This window comes from Tamandua tetradactyla, chromosome 1 (genome assembly GCF_023851605.1).
Source record: "Tamandua tetradactyla isolate mTamTet1 chromosome 1, mTamTet1.pri, whole genome shotgun sequence".
Lineage (NCBI taxonomy): Eukaryota > Metazoa > Chordata > Mammalia > Pilosa > Myrmecophagidae > Tamandua > Tamandua tetradactyla.
Window position 1 is genome coordinate 63,815,607 of NC_135327.1, and position 23,511 is coordinate 63,839,117.

Genomic DNA, 23,511 nt, shown 5'->3' on the forward strand with positions numbered 1-23,511 from the left:
GGCTAGTTAGGGGAATGTATGGCAGTAGAAGGAATGCTAAGGGATTAAATCTTAACAAAACCTGGAGTGGACAATTACTGTGATTAAATATACAAATATAAGAAAGTTCTTACATGAGGAAAAGCAAAAGAATATCAGCATTGTAAGGTGTTCAAAATGGGATGGGATATGGAAAAAATACAATGCAAACTAGGGTCTATTCATTTAAGTATAACAAACACAATACACCAAACTTAAATGTCCATAAGAGGGGAATATAAAAGAGGGATACAGGACTCTTGTTGCTGTTGTTTCTCCTTTTTCCCCCTTCTTCTTCCTACTTTATTGAAGAAATGGAAATGCTCTCATATAGATTGTGGTGGTGAATGCATAACTATGTGATTATACCAAGAGTCAATGATTATTCCCTTAGGATGGGTTCTATGTTATGTGAATAAAATTGCTTTAAAAGTAAACAGAAAGATACAAGTGCTGGAGAAGATGAGGAGAGAGATATATCTAATCGATATTGATAGGGGAGTAGAACAGTGCAGCCGCTCTTTAGGGCAGAATGATGGTTCCACAGGAGGCTAAGTACAGGGTTGCCATATGACCCTGCAACCACATTTTTAGGTATATACATTGAAGAACTCAAAGCAGGGAAATGAATAGAAAGTTGCATACTCATATTTATGGTAGCATTTTTCCTGAATTGAAATGGATGGAGGTAGCCTAAGGGTACATAGACAGATGAATGGAAGGGCAAACAGTAGTGTATACATACTATGGAATACTGAGATACTGCAGGAAGGTATGAAGTTGCGTGAGGCATACAACTAGGTGCATGAATCTTGAGGTTGCTATGCTGAGTGAAGTAAGCAAGAAACAAACGGACAAATATTGTACAGTCTCACTAATATAAACTGTAATGAGCAAATGTTGAGAAATAAATTCAAGACACAAGTTATCAGGGGATAGGAAGTGGGCAGAGATTTGGCAATCAATAATCAAGAAGTACAGAATGTCCAATAAGACTTATTGTAAAGGTTCTGAGATTGTAAGTTGTTACAGCAGATACATATATCTCTGAGTGTTAACTGTTATTTCTAAATTCTGAGATGCTTTGTTTTTTGTGTATAAGGTAATAGTTCCCTGGAACTTTAGGTATCCATATGACACCTGAGTCTAAGAGTTAGGGTTCTGCAGCTCAGAAAATCAGCATTATTCCTTACAACTGTTGAAAAAGCTGAAAAAGAGATCAAACTTTGATTAGAGATATGAATGAACTGGACAGAGTAAGGATTAAGGTAAATCAGAATACAGTACATTAAAACTCCAACTTCTGTGTCATTCCAGTGGAAGAGATATTTTTTTGGTTCAAAATTTAAATTTTCTTTAGTACATTCTCTAATTTAAGTTTACTTTAACAACATAATTACATGGAACCTATATTACGGAATGAGATCTTGTTATGTGTACAGGTTAATATAGCACCCCAATAATTCCAGAGCAGAATTCCAGGGCAGAAAAGAACAAGTATTTACATAGTTGCCTTGAAGGACTGGGAAAAATGTGGAACTATTAAACTTCCTCATATGGGGAATTCCTAATGTTCTCTCAAGCATTAGGAACTCCCAATTTAATAAGCCAAACCCTTGATATTGAAGCCCTCGTGAAACTTGTTTCTAAAATGTTGAAGCTAAGCCTCACTATAATTATGCCTAAAGGTCACCCCCATAGAACCTCTTTTGTGGCTCAGATGTGGCCTCTCTCTAAGCCAACTCTGCAAATAATCTCACTACCTTCCCCCATACATGGAACATGTCTCCTTGGGCTGTAATGTTCCCTGGCAATGTGGGACTGATAATGCCTTCTTGACCAAAAGGAGGAAAGGAAAGGAAACAAAATAAAGTTTCAGTGGTTGAGAGTTCAAATGGAGTTGAGTGGTTATTCTAGAGGTTACCCTTATGAAAGCTTCAGTGAGATATTGCAAATTGTCAAAGTATGCCAAGCTTCAACCAACAGTATTCCTGAAAACCCTAAAGAATACCCTAGGTTCTATCTAAGACTCTATAAAAGTCTTCCTTAGTAATTTTATTTATTTAGAAACTTAAGGAATCTTTATTGTTCCTAGTCAGGTAAGCCCTGAAGCCCAGATGTACCAGCCTCTCCGAGAACATCAACCAGTTTCCCTCCCTTACCCTTTAAGGTCAACATCCCTTTCCAACATGAAGAAGTTAAAATGGTCATTGCCCACATATTCCTGAAGATTCAGAGACTGGCCAAATGATAAGGAAGTGTAACTGAGATATTAACATTTAGCAAATGATTATGACTACTGACCCATTATATAGATATCTATGTTTTACTTCTAGTGTATTAGATAGAAGGAAATACCTGAAATTGTTGTATCATAATCCACAAGCTGTGATCTTTGATAATGATTGTATAACTGTATAGCTTTTGTGGTGTGACTGTGTGATTGTACAATCTTTGTGACTGACACTTCCATTTCCTAGTGTATGAGTAGATAATAAAATAAAGACCAAAAAATACATTATGGGGGGCAGTAAGAAGGATAGGATGTTTTTGCTGTTCCTTTTATTTTTATTTCTTTATTTGGAGTAATGAAAATCTTCTAAAATTGTGGTGTTGAATGCATAACTATATGATAACATGAGCTACTGATTACATACTATGATTATATGCTGTGTGAATATATCTCAATAAAACTGCATTAAAATCTAATCAAGTGTTAAGGAAACAATTTTTAATTAAGTTTCTTTTAAAAAGAAACAAATTTACATTACATAACTAATGAGGCAATACAAAATATTCAACCCCCAAATATGTGGACACTCAGTAATGAAGTTAAATTAGCAAGGAAAAGCCAAGTTCTCACTAGAGTACTAAGGAAAAACAAGTAATCCTGAGACAAATTCTGTAAGGTGAAAAAAATTTAGACAAGATCCAGAAACTGACACTGCATTTACAGCACCAAATTGGTATTCTATCACCAGCAATGACTGCTATCAGTCCCAATGTGGAGAGGCCTATAGTGGGCAGAATTATTCCCCAAATCATTCACCCCATCAAAAACCCATCTCTGTATCAAAGCACACAAAAAATTGAATAAAACCTCTTACTTTCTAAAAAATATTGCAAATTACAATGAAAAAAAAATCTTTAAAATTCATACCAAATAGGGAAAGATAAAACAAAATGCTCATTGAAGCCAGAATACTGCTTTCAAGATACTTAAAGAAAAGTCTAACCTAAAGTATCATAAGCACATAAGGCACAAAATAAGAAATTAAGCAAATACACAGTAATTCTGAATAAGTATCAGAGATTATAGTGGTCTTAAAATTAATTTTTCTGAAAGACCTTACTAGAAGAAAATGTAAAAAATCTATCAAACCATGATATACTTGAATATTTTCCTTGGGACTGCAAATTTTCCAAAGCCAAAAGTGTGGTGTAAAGAAAAATATTTGATCACACTTACTGGCAAAGGGAAAAAAAATGGAAAAGGAGACCACACCTTGGTTTTTTAATATACTTGAAAATCAAACAACACAATTTAGTAATTATTTTTGTGAAAGAGGCAGATCGCATCTCAAGTTGCTTCACACTATGTCTGAAGATTTTACTGAAATTATGGCCCAATCTTAGAAGATTTCACAGAAAAAGAAACTCAGAAGGTGATTTTCATCAGTCATGGTTATGAAGCTCAATGAGGGCCTGGATTGCTTTTCCCAGGTCCCAAATGAATAAGCACCATTTTGTAATCTTTCTGACAATTTAAAAGCCTTCACGGGACTTCTGAAATCTGTGAAATAATTCTTCAGATCATACACTGTAAGAGAAAGGGGGAATGTTGGAAAGATGCACAATGGCTGATGTGGAATGATAGTCTGCAAGTTTTTAGAGCCAGGATTTTTGAATCAATGCAAAGGACTATTGCTGAAATCTCTAGATAGATCTTGGTCTTCTTGTCCCTCTTTGATACTTGAATGGTGTAGAACAAAGCACTTTTCCATAAATTCTCTAACTACTCAGAGGTTCGTTTCTAGTTGAGCTTGATATGGATCTGCCATCTGAATGTACACATTTTCTTTCTTATTAAACATAATCTTCTCTCACTCCATATAAGATACAAAGCTCATGTGGTGAGATAAGATCAAAATTGAGATTGGTGACAAGAATCGAATATTTTGGCATCCCACTGGCCATTCTTCAACTAATAACAGAGGAGATGACTGTGAGAGGACCAAGAGCTCTAGAAACAGCTGTAGCTTGACGAAGCAATGGCTAGGGCAAATCCAGCAGCCCCTGTATACGGTAAGGAAATTATACAAGGTGTACCAAAAGCAGCAGCCAAAATAGTTTCAAGGGATGGCTGGCCATTACCAGTAGTAAGGTCTACCCAGTGAATTATCTGCTTTTGTCATTATTATACTTCACATTAAGGCTGAGGAGCTTTGAGAAGTCAATAGGCAGAGTGTAGCACACATTATCAATATTCTGGCCATCCATAGCCATTTTGGCATAATGGTGCATTCATTGGGTCAGCATTCTGAAGCAAGACATGAAACTGATTTTCCTTTGTAAAGGTGATAATCTTCAAGACCAGGCCAAATTAAGAAAATATCTGATGGACAACTTCTAGAGTATGGTTTTCAATAATTATTGAGAACACAGGACTTTGCCCGGGCAGGACTACACTTTCACTGGCAAGAGCTCCTGTAAGGGCCAGGTTTCCCGACTGGCCTGCAATGTAGCGTGGGTCCTGGCTTGATTAGGCAGATTGTCTGTCTTGAGTTCTCTATGATTGGAATATTGAATATAAACAGGCTGGCTTCAAAGATGAGGGGGGAGTAACAGGAATGTCACAATTCACTGTAATAACAGGAGCTTCCTCAGAGCCATTTCGAATTAAGATTGCCTTCTTCCTTTCAACAGCAAAATATTAGTTACTTTGTTGAATGGCAGATCTAATGGCATGATCTCTATTTCAGTGACATCACTTGGAATATGGTAAAGATGGAAAACACAGGAAGGCAAACAGGGAGGTCTATTTTCTTTGCATTTCTTATTGTCATTCCCATTAGTATACACTGTGGTACAACTGGTCATGGTAAAATGTTCATTAATAATGTCAGAAGAAAGGTTACTATTTCCCCACCACCCATGGCACTGATAGAAGCTCTATATGGGAAGTGATGGCTCACAGTGAATAGAGTAGGCAGCAGCAGCAGGTGGGCGGTTCTGGGGACAGGAATGCAGAGCAGAGCCTCTCCTGAAAGTCCAGCCTGCCCAAGGTGGAAGGAGAGTGGGAAATGGGTGGGGACTGGATGTGCTTAAAGCACCATCTTCCCCTCCCTGAGCTTGTCCTGCTGCACCTAGCCCCACTGCCTCAGTCATATATTTACTTTCAGAAGGTTTATAGGTTTTCACTCTATGTTTAGGTCAATGATCCATTTACATTTATTTTTGTGCAGAATTTAAGTGTAAATTACATTAATTCATTTTGTACTCTATTGTGACTAGTGTGGGTCATCTGATCTTTACTCCATGATTCAGTTCACTCAAGAGTTCAAGGCACATATATATTTTATTATCAGTGTCCAATGCAGAATTGTTGTATTTTTCATCTAGATCTATTTTTTTTTGGAAATATGGACGGCTTCACGAATTTGCATGTCATCCTTGTGCAGGGGCCATGCTAATCTCTGTATAGTTCCAATTTTAGTATATGTGCTGCCGAACCGAGCAGAAAGGAAGGTGTTTTTTTGTTTTTGTCATGGGCAGAAACTGGGTCTCCAGTATGGCAGGCAAGAACTCTACCTGCTGAGCCACCGTAGTCCACTCTCATCTAGATCTGTTATAAATTGTGTTTTTTCACTTCCTCAATTAGCCTGACTTCTCTTCCAATGTGATTGTACCTATTAATTTATTTTTGGCTCCCTTATTCAGCATTTCATTAAGTGGAATTGTATAGAAAGCACTCTAGCATCAGAGAATGTTAAGGAACTGTCTACTACAAAACATTGTAGCTAAAAGTTGACATATTCAGGTCAGAGTCAACTCATTCTGCTTGCAGTGACAGATACCTTTACTGATGTAATGTTCTGAAACAACATGGATGAACCTTGAAGACATTGTATAGAGTAAAATAAGCCAGACAATAGTGTAAATATTATATGATCTCAATGATATGGTATAATTAGAATAAGTTCAGAGAGTCATAAACTAGACTACAGGATAGCAGGTGCCAAGAGAGAGGTAGGCAAAAGGAAGTTAATTCTTATTAGGTAAAGAATTTGTTTGGGGTGATGGAAAACTTGTAATCGATGGAGTTGATGGTTAACACTGTGCATGTAAGTAACACTACTGAACTATGTCTTCATGTGCAGTTAAAAGGGATAATTTTAGGTTGTATATGTTAATACATATTTAAAAAAACATGGGACCATACATGATGACACTGAAGTCTGCGTAAACTGTGTTCTATACTTAATGGTACAGTTTTTGTTTTTTGGGGGGGGAGGGTCCATTTGCCAGAAATTGAACCATCTTCTGTATGGCAGGTGAACATTCAACCATTGAACCACCCATGCCTCCAATAGTTTTAATATTCTTTCATCAGCAATAACAAACACACTCTACAAAAAAAATTGTCAATAATGGGAGGGGGTAGATGGGAATTGTATTATCTGCATGATTTTTCTGTAAAAAATTTTTCTACAATTTCTCTAATAAAAATTATTTTAAAAAAATTAAAAATTTTTAAATATATATTTCCATTTATAATTTCTCAAAAAAAAAAAAAAAGAAAGAAGGGAAGATAATGGAGTAGGAGTTCCAGGACTTAGTCCTTCTACCATAACAACTATTAAACTGGCAAGAAATCTCTGAAATCTTTTGAAGAAATCAAGAAATCTTTTGAAACTCCTGTAGAACACACTATAGCATCCAGGGAAGAGCAGGAGGAAGAGGATGAAACATTACAGTAATGTACCATGAGATGGTACCAATGTCCATCCCACAATCTGATGGCAGGCCAACATAGGGCCCATCCTCTGACTAGCTTCTTGGTGACAGAATGACACAAAAGGACATAAAATTCATCTTTGCCAAGAAGAAGCGTGGGCACAACCAATCACTGTTCACAGATCTTATTTCTCATGTTTTAGAGACATTGTGTTTTTACAGGATAATCATTCATAAACTACAAGATCCATGGACACCACACAACCCCCAGCACTCTGCACAGCATGGAACATTTGTTATAATTGATAATAACACATTTTCTAAATGTACTTTTATTTTCTACCAGTATTTATTACCACTATTTTATTTCTACACAGCATTTATTAAGAAATTCTATGTTCTAGGCACTGTGCAAAGCAATTTACATGAATTATCTCACCTACAATACTGAATACACAATTCTGAGAAATATGCACTATTATTTTTTAATTTAAGAAGTTGTAGGCTTACCAAAAAAAATCATGTAAAAATACATCCCATATACCCTCCATTGCTGGCACTTTGCATTAGTGTGGTAGCTTTGTTACAACTTAAGAAAGAATACTAAAATAGTACTATGAATTATAGTCCAGTTTACAGTAGGTGTATTTTTTTCCATATGCCACACTACTAAACTTGTATTATTGTGTGCCAGTTTGATTCTTGTGTACCCTAGAAAAGCCATTTCCTTCAATCTTCATTAAATATTGCTGGGTGGCACCTTTCTGATTGTTTCCATGGACATGTGACCCACCCAATTAAGGGTGGCAACTTTAGATGATTTCCATGGAGTTGTGCCTCTACCCATTCAAGGTGGAGTTTGCTTCCTGGAGCCCTTCAAGAAGGAACCATTTTGGAAAAAGCCAAGAGAGCCCACACAGCCATAGACCTTTGGAAATGAAGAAGGAAAACACCTCATTTTTTCCTTCCTGAAGAATGGGAGCTTCATGAAACAAGAAGCCTGGACAGAAAGCTAGCCTTTCCAGTTGAGAAAGAAACCCTGAACATCAACCTTCTTGAACTAAGGTATCTTTCCCCAGATGCCTTAGATTGGGCATCTTCAAAGCCCTGCCATAACTTGGACATTTTCATAGCCTTAGAACTTCAGATTTGCAACTTAATAAATTCTTCTTTCTAAAAGCAATATTGTTCATAGTACATTGCATTCTGGCAGCTTGCAAACTAGAACAGATTTTGGTACCAGAAGTGGGGTGCTCCTGCAGTTTGCAAATAACAAATATGTTTGAACAGCTTTTTAAGTGGATAAGGGGAAGATTTTGGAGGATATAAGCTTGATAGAGAAGGCCTAGAATGCTCTAAAGAGACTGCTGGTAGAAATGTAGGCTCTAAAGACATATCTGATATGGCTTTAGACAGAAATGAGGCATGTTATTGCAAATTATAAGGAGGGCTTATTTTAAAGTTGCAGAACTTGTTTTAAAGTTACAGGAATTTTATTGAAATGAACTGCTGGCTTTAGATGGAAGGCAGATTTTAAAAGCCATGAATGTGGATATTTAGCAGAAGAGATTTTCAAATTAAATGTGGAAAGTGCAGACAGGTTTCTCCTTGCAACTTATAGTGAAATGTCACAGGAAAAAGATAAGCTGAAAATTGATCTCTTTGGTACAAAGAAACCAGAAATTGTGGAAAACCCTGGAAAATTGTGGGCTTCCAGGAATGGAGACCCCATCTGAGGGTTTAACCAAATGTAGAACCAGTCACCCATTTCAGAAAAAGCCAGAATTGGATATAGAGTTATCCAGGAAGAATTTGTAGAAACCCATCTGATAGGCATGATCCTTGCTTACTACATAGAAAGCAAACAAAAGTGTTGCGGATCTGTATAAATGGAACTGCTGCCAGTCTTGACCAAAAGGCTTGGGCAAGGGACAAAGTGATGCTAAAATGTTTTCAGAGGTAAAACCATGGAAGCTTAGATCTGAAATCAAGAAATGTCAGGCCACGTTTCCTAAAGATGAATGTATGATGTGGCTTTCGCAATGTGGCTATGTGATTGTGAAAAACTTGTGTCTGATGCTTCTTTTATCTATGGTATGGACAGATGAGTAAAACATGTGGATTAAAAATAAATAAATAATAGAGGGAAAAAATGTTGAAATAAATTTGAAAAAAAAAAGTATCAGGTCAGGAGAGCAGGCCCACCTACATACTTGGAGAGGGTGAGCTTGCTCTGAAGGTAGAGGGTGGGCTTTCCACTTCACTGCAGTGAAAGAATTATGCTGCCTCAGGACTTGGAAAAAGTTGAGCACATTCCTTGAGGATTAAGGAGAGCTTGGCTACCACCATATGGAGGGATTTAGCATGTGTCCCAGGGATGGCAGAGAGCCCATGTGTGGCCCCAATGCTTGCAGAGGGTGAAGCCAAGAAAAAGGAGGCCTCTCAATGTCCCCCAAGGTTATATTTGTAGAGATGGCCTGCTGGGCAGGACCTTGGGAAGGGTGGAACTGCTGCTTTCTAAAGCCCAAAGATAAATAACTCTCAGACTTTGAAATCTAATGCAGTTTGCCCTTCAGATTTTTGAAACTGCTTGGGTGCAGGGAGGGCTGTGCTTCTTCCAATTTCTCCCTAAGGAAAGGAGAATATGTATCTTGTCACTGTGCCTCCTTTGTATATTGACAGCAAGTAACTTGTTCTGAGTTTTACAGGTCTAGAGCCCGAGAATTTGCCTTAGGACAGACCATGTATATAACTGGTTTTGATTAGATTTTGTACTGTTTCTGACTTCGTTTTGCATTTGTATTGTTATGGAAATGGTTTAAGGCTTTCTGGTATCATGATGGAATGAATTTATTTTGTATTTGTAAAGAACGTTTCTTTGGGATCTGTTCTCATTTGCTGGCTGCTAGAATGCAATATATCAGAAACAGAATGGCTTTTAAAAAGCAAAATTTATTAAGTTGCAAGTTTACAGTTTTTAGGCTGTGGAAATGTCCCAATTAAGGCAAGTCTATAAAAATGTCCATCTAAGGCATCCAGGAAAAGACCCTGGTTCAAGAAGGCTGATGAGGTTTAAGGTTTCTCTCTCAACTGGAAAGGCACATGGCGAAAATGGTCAGGGTTTCTCTCTCAGCTGGAAGGGCACTTGGCAAACACAGCATCTGCTAGCTTCCTCTCCAGGCCTCTTGTTTCATGAAGCTCCCCTAAAGATATATTCCTTCTTCATCTCCGAAAGTCGCTGGTTGGTGGACTCTCTGCTTTGTGGTTCTGCAGTGTTCTGAAGCTTTCTCCAAAATACTTCTTATAGGATTCAAACAAACTAATTAAGACTCACATAAAATGGGCAGACATATCCATCTAATCAAGTTTACTACCCACAATTGATCACATCACACCACCATGGAGATAATCCAATCAAGTTTCTAACCTATACTGCTAGATAGGGATTAGAAGAAATGGCTGCTCCCACAAGATTGATTAACATTAAAACATGGCTTTTCTAGGGTACATAAACCTTTTCAAACTCACACAGAGGCCAAAGGGTGGAGTGTGCCAGTTTGAATCTTGTGTACCTCAGAAAAGCCATGACCTTTAATTCTCATTCAATATTGCTGGGTGGGACCTGTTTCCATGGAAATGTGACCCTCCAAATTGTCAGTGGTAATTTTTGACTAGATGGTTTTCATGGAGATGTGTCTCCACCCATTCAAGGTACTGTTTCTTACTGGAGTCCTTTAAGAGGGAGCCATTTTGGAAAAAGTTTTACACCCCAACCAGCCAGAGACCTTTGGGGATGAAAAAGGATAATGCCCCCTGGGGAAACAAGAAACCTCAAGGGAAAGTTAGCAGATGGCAGCATATTTGCCAAGCCATTTGCCTTTCCAGTTGAGAGAAACCCAGAAAATCATCGGCCTTCTTGAACCAGGGTATCTTTCCCTGGATGCCTTAGATTGGACATTTTCCTAGCCTTGCCTTAATTGGGAATTTTCATAGCCTTAGAGCTGCAAATTTGCAACTTAAGAAATTCCCGTTTTTTAAAGCCACACCATTTCTGGTACACTGCATTCCAGTAGGTTGCGAACTAGAACACTGTGCAATACATTTGTTCTAATTCATGAAAGAGCATTATATTTTACTTGTACTATTAATCCCTGTCCATTTGTCCACAGAAGAGTTCACTGTTATACAGTTCCATGTTTTATCTTTCTAGTAACAAACATGACCCAAAACTTCCACCTAAATCATTCATGAAAATTATTTCACACTCAGTTACCCTCACAATAATGTGTTACCATCACTACCATCCAATTCCCGATCTTTATGATTAACCGAAATAGAAATTCAATAGTAATTATCTTCCCATTGTTTACCCCCAATCTTTCTCCTAGTAACCTATATTCTAGATTGTAACTCTGAATATTCTTATTATGATTAGTTAATGTCAGTGACATCATACTTGCCTTTAGTGTTTTATTTTATTCAGCATGTCATCCATGTAGTTGCATGTATCAAATATCATTCCTTTCTATAGCCAAAAGGAACTTATTTACAGCTGAGAGGAATGTTATGTATAAAATGAAATTAGCTTATCCATTCATCAGTTGATGAACACGTGGGTGGCTTCCAACTTTTGGGAATTATGAATAAAGCCAGTATGAACAATGATGAGCAAATAGCTGTCCAACTCCTTGCCTTCAAATCTTGGGTATTGTTCTAGTTTGCTAGTTGCTGAAATGCAATTTACTAGAAACTGAATGGCTTTTAAGAGGGGGAATTTATTAAGTTGCTAGTTTACAGTTCTAAGACTGAAAATGTCCAAATTAAGGCATCAACAAGAGGTTACCTTCATTCAAGAAAGGCCAATGACCTTGATTGTACATCATGTATGGAATGTTTGTATGTTTGCTTAAACTTGACAATAAATATATTTATTAAAAAAAAAAAAGGCCAATGAAGTTCAGGGTTTCCCTCTCATCAAGAAGTGCACATGCTGAACATGGTGACATCTGCTTTCTTTCCAGGGTTTCTTGTTTCGTGAAGTTTCCCCAAGGATGTTTTCCTTCTTCAGCTCCAAAGGTCACTGGCTGCATGGACTGTTGTGGTTCTCTTGGATCTCATCATTTTGAAGCTTTCTACAAAATGCTTCCCCTTTTAAAAGATTCCAGTAAACTAATCAAGACATATTGGGAATGCGTGGAGTCATATCTCCCTCTAATTAATACCCATAATTGGGCAAGTCACAACTCCATGGAAATAATCTAATTGAGTCTCTGACCTAAAGTGATGAATAGGGATTAAAGAAATGGTTGCTCCCACAAGACTGGATCAGAATTAAAACATGGCTTTTCTAGGGCACATATTCCTTTCAAACCAGCATAAGTATAAACTAAAAATTCTGGATACAGAACTAGTGTTGCCAGATCATATGGTAGTTCTATATTTGGTAACCTGAGGAACTGCCAAACTATGTTTAACAGCAGCTGTACCATGTTACATTTCCACCAACAATGAAGGGGCTTTCCTATTTCATCAAATCCCCTCCAATTCTTTTCATTTTATTTTAAACCAGCCATTACAGTGCATGTAAAATATCTCATTGTGGTTTTGACTTGCTTTTCCCTAATAGGTAGTGATGTTGAGAAGCTTTTCATGTGCTTTATGTCATCTGTATACCTCTTTGGAAAATAGCTATTTAAGTCTATTGCCCATTTTTCAACTGAATTGCATTGTATTCTTATTTTGAGTTGTAGAATTTCTTTATATCTTCTGGATAGTAAATCCTTCGTGGTTGTGCTTGTTTGAAATTATCATGTACCGCAGAAAATCCATGCTCTAATCCTAAACCAATTGGTGGGGCCAGATCTATTGTTTGGGTGGAAATTTCTATTACAGTGTTTCCATGCAGAGTGAGCCACTTGACTGTGGGTGTGACCTTCTGTTTAGAGTACTTCCGTGGAGATGTGACACACCCAATTGAAGGTGTAGCTTTTTGACCAGATACAGATGTGACTGCCCAATCAAGATAGGTCTTGATTAGTTTACTAGAGACCTTTAAAAGGGGAAAAATTTTGGAGAAACCTCAGAGGAGATGCAGACACCAACATTTGGAAATGTAGAACCCCCAGGAGACACACTTGCTTCAGAGCCAACAACAGATGCAGATATTTAGAGATGCTTGGAGTGTTAACATGTAGACAGATATTTGGAGATGCAGAGCCCAGCACCATGTGCCTTCCCATGAGATGCTAAGCAAATCAGAACCCAGATTTGTGTCACAGAGGAGTTAAGTGAAGGCCCACAGACATTTAGAAAGAACACTGACATTAGAAGCTGGAAGCAATGGAACCAGGAACAAGGACCAGCAGATGCCAGCCATGTGCCTCTGATGTGACAGACATTGGCCTTTCTTGAGTCAAGCACCTTTCCCTGAATGCCCCAGTTTGGACATTTTTATGGCTTACAACTGTAAACCTGTAACATAATAAATTCCCTTTGTAATAGCCATCCCATCTCTGGTATATGACATTCTGGCAACATTTAGCAAACCAATACTTTGGTTATGTAGCTTCCAAATATTTTCTGCCATTGAGTAGTTTGTCTCTTCACTTTTCTGACAAAACCCTTTGATGAACAAAAGTTCTTAATTTTCAGGAAGTTCAATTTATCTATTTTTTTCTTTTGTTGTTTGTGCTATAAGTGCAAAGTCTAAGAACCCATTGCCTAATACAATCCTGAAAATGCTTCCATACATTTCCTTCTAAGAGATTTATAGTCACAGCACTTATATTTAGGTGCTTTATGCATTTTGAGTTAATTTTGTAATGGGTTGAAATAGAGTCCTCTCATTCTTTTACATATGGATAACAGTTCACCCAACAAAACAGAATACACACTCTTCTCAAGTGCACACAGATCCTTCTCGCTATGACAGACTGAACATGTTGAGTTACAAACAAGCCTCTAAAAAATTCAAGGATACTGAAATCATACAGTGTATGTTCTCCAATCACCACAGAATGAAGCTAGAAATCAGTAAGAGGGAAAAATTTAAAAAATTTTAAAAAGCGTGGAAATTAGACAACAACCTTAAACCATGGTTTAAATAGGAAATCAGAAGTGAAATTATGGGATGCAGTGTAGGCAGTGCTGAGAGCAAAATGTCTAAACAATTACATCAAAAATGAAAACTTCAAATTCAAGATGTAACCTCAAAACTGGAGAAATTAGAAAAAGAGCAAACTAAACTCAAAATGAGCAGGATGGAAAAAACAAAGATTAGAAAAGAGATTAATAAAACAGAATAACAAAACAATAGGGAGAGTCAACAAAACCAAAAAGTGCTTCTTTGAAAAGTTAAAACAAACAAATAAAAACCTGACAAACCTTTAGCTAGACTGACCAAGATAAAAGATAGAGGATAAAAATAACAAAAAACCCAAAAATGAAAACCACAAACTCTACAGAAATAAGGAGTATAGAGGATACAATGAACAACTGTACACCGACAAATTAAATAACCCGGATGAAAGGGTACATTCCTAGAAACACACAAACTTCTTCCACTGACTCAAGAAGAAATGGAACCACTCAAAGAACCAATTACTAGTAAAGAGATTGAAGCAGTCATCAAAAACCAATCAACAAAGAAAAGCCCAGGACCAGAAGGCTTCACAGGGGAATTCTACCAAACATTCCAAGAAGATTTAACACCAATTCAACTCAAACTCTACCAACAAAATTGAAAAGGTGGGAACAGTTCTAATTCATTCTACAAGGCCATCAGTCTCATAACAAAGTCAGATGAAGACTTCATAAAAAAAATTTATATGAACACACATGCAAAAATCCTCAAAAAATGCTTGTAAATTGAATCCAGCAGCACATTAAAATAATGATACATAATGATAAAATAGGATTTATCCCTAGTAAGCAAGGTTGGATCAGCATAAGAATACCAATTAATGTACTACACCATAAGAGAACAAAGGAAAAGACATGATCTCCATTGATAAATGCATTTGACAATATCCAATACTCCATATAAAAAACTAGGAATAGAAGGAAACTTCCTCAACATAAGAAGCCTGTAAGAAAAGTCCACAACTAATATACAATTTAATAGCGAAATGAATGCTTTCCCTTGTGATCAGGAAGACTAGGATGCACACTTTCACCACTGCTATTCAACTTTGTACTGATTTCTTGCCAGAGCAATTAGGCAAGAAAAAGGAATAAAAGACATCCAAGTTGGAAAGGAAGAATTAAAACTTTCACTGTTTGCAGATGATATGATCGTTTATGTAGAAAGTTCAAAAAAACTACAACAAAATTAACAGAGCTAAGAAATGAGTTCAGCATAGTGGCAGGGTAGATGATCAACATGCATAAATCACAATCAACTATATTAACTACTCTTACATATTGTGCTACTATTGTACTACTATTATACAGTATTCAGCTTATCCATTTCTGAATCTTTACAACCAGCTAGGCTCATTGCATAGCCTGTGGAAATTAACTACTAATCCCTTGTAAAACGTATTTTTGCCCACACTGAACAGCAGAACACAACTGAGAAATAAACCTATGCCATATTTACTTTGGGTTCCTTGGACCATTTATTATCTTTTCCAACTTAGGGGAGCATCTTAATAAATCCCTATGGAATACTTTCATGAGGCCATAACCACCCATTAAGTTAAGGATAGACATGGCTATATGATTCCACTCCTGGACAGGATTTGGATGAGACAGTACTGACTCAAACAGAACTAAAGGTATTAATGAGACAAGGGCCTATCCAATGAAAGCCACCCCATTCCTTTCTTCCCCCCTGGAGATGACAGTGGCCTAAGTCAAGGAAAATATCCACTACCTCATCCCATTTTGGGGTGGAAGCAGTAACATGGAGACAGACCTGGATAGAAGAAGCCAGGCAAAAAGATATATTACAAATGTTCTAAGAAATGACCATGGTGATGAACATACAACTATGTGATGATGGTGTGAGCCACTGACTGCACACCAAGTATGGAATGTTCATATGTTAAGAATGTTCGTGTTTGTATGTTGCTTGTTGTTTCTGCTTGGTTTTCATTTTTTTATATGTTGCTTGGCTTTATCAATAAAAATCGAAAACAGTAACAAAAAAGTTCCAAAGAAATAGTTTTTCCCTGATTTTTCTTACTCTTTTAGCAAATACTTTTTATTAACCAATGAACATGTAATAGAAGTAATAAAGTCATAGATGATGAGTATGATTTTTTTTTCCCCTAAAAAAAGGTGAGGGAAAGACAAAAGAAGGAGGGATGCCCACCTTCAGGGCACGGTGGCTTTGGTTAATAAAACAGATTAGATGATGCAGAAACTGATGGGATCCCTCCAGAAAAACAAAACTATCAGGAGGAACGGATTTAATTTAAAGGTTGAGGCCATCATAGGTGCCAATAAAAAAGAGGGAGGAACAGGACTGGCAGGACTGTAAAGATTTAGAATATCGCATAGCTGCCCTTTGAAGTATGTTCATTTATCCTAGAAGATTTCCAAATCAGACTTCACATTCTTCTATTCCTAAACCTATAGCATTTCCATCATTCATCTCTACAATCAGCCAACAAATACGAAATAACCCCCCAGTCCCCTCAAACACTATCTCTCAGAGACACAAATGATGACTATAATCTACCCAATTTATGAATAAATGCTTTCCCATGTTACATTGAATACATTCTCCATGATGAAATTTCTTGATCTCCAAAGTTTCACCCCTAATACTTTTCACTTCATGTTTATTCCTAAATTAAGTACTTTTTAGTAAACCAAGATTTGTTTCATGAATGATTGTGCATAGTAATTACAAAAATGTGTAATTATACATTCCTATGGAGTCCATCCGTTTTATTTAAAGGATAAATAACAAACTAAGGCACTCCTACTTTGAGTAGACACTGAATTCCTCACAATTTCTCTGGCTTTCTTATCAGTTAGAGCAGTAGATGAAGTCTGTCCATACCCATTAGATTTAGATTGTGAGTTATCTCATGTGGTATGTCATCAGACCATCAACTAAGGACTTTGCTACATAGATGACATTCATATGAACTTTTACCTTTCTGAATTTCCTTATATAAACTGAAATACTTTGATGACTAAAGGCACTACTATAGTGGTTACGAACATTGTGTTTCATTAGTATGTGAATTCTCTGGTGTGTGCAAGTTTCAAGCTTTGACTGAAATCACTTTTATATTCAAAACACGTAGTTTGAATTCTTTCATTCTAAGGTTAGAATATTAAGTGAAGACTTTTCCACACTGATGACATAGGTTTTCACTCAAGTTAGAATTTGATGTTGTCTAAGGATAATAGACTAAGTTTTTCCCATATACACGACAGTCTCATGACTTCTGTTCACTGTGCATTCTCTCATGTTGCCTGAGGGCAGAACTACGAGCAAAAGCTTTTCCACATAGGTGGCATTCATGGGGTTTCTCTCCAGTGTGAATTCTCTCATGTAGTTTAACATAAGAACTACTACTGAAGGTTTTCCCACACAAATGACACTCATAGGGTTTCTCTCCAGTGTGTGTTCTCTCATGTCGCCTGAGGGCAGAAGAATAAGTGAAGGTTTTCCCACATGTATGGCATTCATAAGGTTTCTCTCCAGTGTGTGTTCTTTCATGTTGCCTAACATAAGATTTACTACTGAAGGTTTTTCCACATAGACGACATTCATGGGGTTTCACTCCAGTGTGAGTTTTCTCATGTTCTCTAAGATTGGAATATTGGCTGAAGGTTTTCCTACATAGATGACATTCATGGGGCTTCTCTCCTGTGTGAATTCTTTCATGTCGGTTAAGTGCAGAACAATGTGTGAAGGCTTTCCCACACGTATGGCATTCGTAGGGTTTCCCTATAGTGTGTGCTTTCTCATGTCTCCTTAGATAAAAATATTGACTGAAGATTTTCCCACACAGATGACATTCATGGGGTTTCCCTACAGTGTGAATTCGCTCATGCTGTCTACGAGAAGAATACTGAGTGAAGCTTTTCCCACACTGATGACATTCATAGGGTTTCACTCCACTGTGAGTTCGTTCATGTTCTCTAAGAGAAGAATACTGACTGAACGTTTTCCCACATAGATGACACTCATGGGGTTTCTCTCCAGTGTGAATTCTCTCATGTCTTCTGAAGGCAGAACAACGTGGGAAGGCTTTGCCACATGTACGGCATTCATAGGGTTTCTCTCCAGTGTGCATTCTCTCATGTATCCTAAGATAAGAATAATAACTGAAGGTTTTCCCACATACATGGCATGCATGAGGTTTCTCTCCACTGTGAATTTTCTTATGTTGTCTAAGATTAGAATATCGACTGAAGGCTTTGTCACATACATTACATTCATAGGGCTTCTCTCCAGTATGAGTTCTCTCTTGTCGTCTAAGGTCAAATAACCTACTGGAAGTTTTCCCACCTAGAAGGCTTTCATGTGGTTTATCTCCAATTTGAGTTCCATTATATTGTCTATGGCCAGAGTTTTTAATAAAGGCTTTAACACTTTGATGGCATTCATGTGATTTACTTTTAATGTGAATCTGCTTATGTTCATTAAAAGATGACTGGCCACTGATGAATTTTCCAAGTGGTTTCCTTAAATATGGTTTCGTTCTCATGGGAATTAATGCATGTTGAGTCACTGTGGATTTGAGAGAGGAATCTTCTTGCACATAATTACACTGAAAGGAATTCTTCTGAATGGGAGATACCTGCTGTGGGGAATTAGATGAGAGACTGTCAAACATTTGTTAATATGCATACATTTTCATTTCCCTACATATGAATTCTTGATGAACAATTCAATAAGTCTCCAATTAAAATCTTTTCCATGTTAGCTTTATATACATATTATTCACCTTCATACATGGACATCCCTGTTATAACATCACAATTGAAGAACTATCCAATCAATTTTGAATTCGATATTTAAAAAATTTATGTATGTGTACCACGTTTATGTAATCATGCTTTTATAACAACTCAGAGTCTTGAGTTCAGTTTAATTTTTCCCTAAATTCGAACTATCATATTTTTGCTGCATTAACATTTAATCCCAACATTATGTAGAGCTTGGTCACAGTACTGAATTCCTAATTTATTCTATCCCGAGGTATCTATTTGGAAAACTAGGGTTTGCACCAATGAAGCTTACCAATGACATGATATTAGAATTCTCTTTCGTGCAGGTCAGTTGCATGAATACCATTTCTTGCTTTTTACAGGCAATTTTACAGCCTATAATTATAAAGGGAAAGATACAATAAATTCTTAAAGAGTAACATAATGAGAATGAAAACGTTAGAAAATCCCAAATATCCCTGTCAGTATTTTTCAAAACACTGACACCTTTCAGTTCCCAGTGTCTGCCAATGGAAAAATAAATAAAGAAAGAAAGAAAGAAAAAAATACTGACACTTGGTCAAGACACTATAGGACACTAAGAATCAGAGATTTTCAGAATTGAAATATGGAAAATAAGAAGAAATTGAGATGTCAGGGAGGTAAAAACAAGGAGGTCCAGGATAAGACTCATTATGTGAAAGTTTAATTCTAATAGCACCTGAATGTTCCTTTTCCAAAGTACAAGACACTTGAATAGCACTTGTTAAGTGTACAGAATAATGACATAAGAAAATTTCCCAATAAACTCACCTATATTTTAGAAATGTTACCTCACTTACAGAAACCTGAAGTTTATATTTCCAAGGACCTACTCAGTAATTGACAAAGTCCCTCCACTACTGAAGTGAAGGCTGCTACAGCTCACCTTGACTCTGTTTTTGGAGAAATTCCATTGCTTCCCTCCACTCTTCCTCTCCTTGTGCCAACTGGGAAAGCACATCTGAATTGCAGACATGACATCCTGTTTATAGGAAAAAAGATTCCTGGAATCTGAGTTAATTGATAATAGTGCATTATCAAGGTACCAAAGAAAAAGGTAAGCATTCAAAATTAGCAAGGCAAAAGTACTTAGAACACAGAATATTGACAATATTTCACTAGTATAAGGCTAACTCTTAACCTTATTCCCATTACAGTAGACACAGCTAGTTCAAAAAATAATCAAATAAGCATAAATTCCACCATAAATGTGGTATTTTACTATTGTATTCTCAAGCCTCAGGATAGGCCTTAGAGAATAATTAGTTTGAAATGTTTGGACACTTATATATCCATTCAAATATTATTCATTGACTTCCCAGCACTGCTCTGAGTGTTGGAGAGTGAGAGTATTTCTTTAGGTTGGATTGTATGACATGCAGATAAAACTGTTTAAAATGAACAGAGGTAGAGCCTTTCCATGCCAAAAAAAAAAAAAGAACAGAGGGAGACAACTGCTGGAGAAAATGTGGTAAAAGAGATGTACCTATTCATTGTTCGTAGGGCAGCAGAGAGGCACAGCCTCTCTGGAGGGCAGCATGGTGGTTTCATAGGAGGCTAGGGATGGGGCAATCATATGATCTGCAACCCCATTGTTAGGTATATATCTGGAGGAACTGAGAGTGGGGACACAAATGGACAACTGCACACTGGTATTTATGGTGGTAGTGCTCATGATTCAAAGAAGGAATGAAGTTGTAAGGCAGGCAACTAGGTGAATGGATCATAAGGATAGTATGTTGAATGAAATGGCAGAAGCAAAAAGACAAATATTACCATGCCTCACTCATTTGGACTAATTATAATATACAAACTTGGAGAACTGAAGTTGAGAGCATGGGTTATGAGATTGGGTCGTACTGTAAAGGGTTCTAGATTGTAAGCTCTTACAGCAGTCACATCTATTCCAGAGTTGTAATTGTTATTTCTAAACTCTGAGATACCTGGTCATTCCCTGAAAAAAAAACCTGGGAAGACAGAAATACTAGTGGTCAATGAGAAGGAAAGGTAAAGGGTGTGGGATGTATGAGTTTTTTCTTTTTATTTCTTTTTCTGGAGTGATGCAATGTTTTAAAAATGGTCATGGTGATGCATACACAGCTATGTGATGATATTGTGAGCCACTGATTGTATACTACGGATGGATTGCATGTATATGAAGATTTTCCAATAAAAATAATTTAGTAATAAGTTAAAAAAAAGAGACATTAAGTTGTGGGCAAGAAGTTTAAATACTTGTCCTAGAGTGTGAATTACATATAAGTAAAATGCTAGAAAACATATTTAGGTGGTGGTATGTTATAAAACAATTTAACAGTATTGATAATTTAAATGTACTAACATCATAAAATATAAAATATAGTATAAAAGACATAAAAAGATTTTAGAATATGGAGCAGCTGACCTAGGTACTGAAATACATAAATAGAAGATAGCATATGATAGATTGGAAGGGAGCATAAATTGGATAAATAATTGATAGAAAAATACAAATGATAAAGTTTCAGAGACTCACCTACTGAGATCAGATGATTGATATTCTCCAGCATCACATCTCTGAACAGCTTTCTCTTGGATGTGTCTAACAATGCCCACTCTTCATGAGTGAAGTGTACAGCTATATCTTTGAAGGTTATTAACTCCTAAAATATCACAGAAACTTAGATTCACACAATGCCATCTATAGCAAAACCCTGAGGATGATGCTCAAAATGACTGCACTAAGGAAGGATAGACCATATTTATAAAGCAGAAAATGTGGAGAGTAAGCTCACTCTCAGTGTTAAACTATCACCTGCTTTTCACATATACTCACAGACACATCAACAATCTGAATACAAACAATTCCACTGAAAAGGAGTATCACATGACAGATGGAATATTTCCAATAGACTTACAATTATGACTTACTGATGCTGATTATAATACTGGCTCTAGAGTATCCATAACTACAATTCTCTTTTTCAGTAACTTCAAGTAAACATATAGGTTCATCATAAGGCAATAAATATCTGTGATACAACACTTTTTTAAAATTTGCAGGATTAGATTATTCCTGTATATGGACGACCTCACTTTCCTCTCATTTATAAAATTGTTTAACATTATGTTAAGCATTTGAATAGATCATTTGTGCTAATGTGTGAAGCACTTTCTACTTAAACTGAATTCACTGGTCCATAATTTATTAAAGTGGCAGGGAACTTTGAAGCAATGTCTAGAATTCTGTAGAACTGAACAGGTTACATATAGAATTCTGGATAACTAAGTGCTGTCCCTTAATTCTACATAAGTCAGTTGTTTGTGATACTGTTAAGTACAACTGGTATAGGATCACAAGTTATGGACCCTTGAGACAACTATACCGAAAGATGACACTAATCTGACCATTCCTGTGTTAGGGAACCTTCCATCCTCAACATTTTCCGGGAATACCACACCAATTTTCATCGTCTCTCTTACATTTTCATCACATCTGTCTGTTCAAGATTAAAACAAGACCCACTGTTACTTCTGGTCTCTTCAAATCTTTTAAAGTTTTCACACTATCACAACTTTTATTCTACCTAAGGGAGTCTTGTATTCATTCATAAAATTTTAATAAACTGGATTTACAAACAATGAAGTTGGGAAATTAGGAAAAACAGTTGGAAGGAAATCAGTTTTTTTTTGAATATTTCAAAATGTGCAAATTTCTTCTATCAACACTTTTAAGAAAATTAAAACTGAGAAAATAAATGATTCTTCATTTCCTTTTATTTCTTAATCTCTTGTGCTCCAGTCAACAATGCGGTCTCACACCCCAGCACCTATAGAACTGGTTGATTGAATGCATGTGCTGAAATATTAGCTTCCTCAGTGACTGTTAACTTCTTCTCTTCCTCATTTTTATCACATATGTTCACCACATGTCTAAGCCAACTTCAGGCACCAACTTGACCCAGGAGGGCATTATTGCTCCAATAAGACCATGCGTTGGGTGATAAAAAGAAAACACCACTCATCTCTTCAGAGAAAATACAACTTTAAAAGAGGCTGAAACAAACCATTGCAATGTAGTTTTGGAAGTACTGGAAGATTACTTATTAATAAGCCCCAAATTCTTTTATTACTCTAGATTCCATAAAAACTTAAATGAAGCTCACATCCTTGAATACGGATTTGGAATATTTATGCCAATAGGTGAAATCTCTCCATTTGTGGCAATGGTGGTGTAACATCAGCTAAAGAAAAATTTCCTACTCACCCATAGTTGCATTGTCAATATCTTAGCTGATAACTGTCCTCTACTGGATTTTCACTCACAAGTAAACAAGTTGTAGGTGAGCAAAGCTGAAAAAGGATATAGAAGCCTTCAGCCTTAAGTCTTGACCACAATTTCAAGACTCACCTGTCATGAAACCCAAACGCTGTACACCTAGGAGTAAAGTCAGTTTCAGTCTAACAGGAATCTCTAGTGAGTTCTAAAAAAACCAGGCCCTGACTTATGACTCATGTGGAATGCAGTCTCCACCACAAAAGAAAGCAGTCTGGAATTTCACAGATATAATTATGCTTGGTGTATGCAATAGCATTGATTTTCCAACCCCCATCCAT

At 36.7% G+C, this 23,511-nt stretch overlaps 1 protein-coding gene, 1 non-coding gene and 1 pseudogene across 10 annotated transcripts in view; all 3 read right to left on the minus strand.

Moving 5' to 3' along the window:
• Positions 1-568: 568 nt before the first annotated feature.
• Positions 569-6,741, minus strand: LOC143648083 (polypyrimidine tract-binding protein 3 pseudogene; annotated as a pseudogene).
• On the minus strand, positions 5,655-5,758 carry LOC143653270 (U6 spliceosomal RNA). The gene has a single exon (XR_013161214.1). It is a non-coding gene; the product is annotated as a U6 spliceosomal RNA (small nuclear RNA).
• A 4,593-nt stretch (positions 6,742-11,334) lies between the features above and the next one.
• Positions 11,335-23,511, minus strand: part of LOC143648126 (uncharacterized) — a 60,281-nt gene continuing 48,104 nt past the window's right edge. For 6 of the 9 annotated variants that reach the window (XM_077117713.1, XM_077117707.1, XM_077117715.1 and 3 more), the window contains 5 exons: positions 23,162-23,247; positions 21,431-21,557; positions 19,802-19,897; positions 19,187-19,269; positions 11,335-18,746 (listed from right to left, as the gene is read on the minus strand). In XM_077117713.1, the coding sequence (XP_076973828.1) occupies positions 17,373-18,746; positions 19,187-19,269; positions 19,802-19,897; positions 21,431-21,557; positions 23,162-23,173 (1,692 nt within the window). In that variant the 5' untranslated portion in view covers positions 23,174-23,247 and the 3' untranslated portion in view covers positions 11,335-17,372. Of the gene's footprint in view, positions 18,747-19,186; positions 19,270-19,801; positions 19,920-21,430; positions 21,558-23,161; positions 23,248-23,511 lie in introns of those variants that run through there. The other 3 variants (XM_077117740.1, XM_077117759.1, XM_077117748.1) reach the window with 3 other exon arrangements.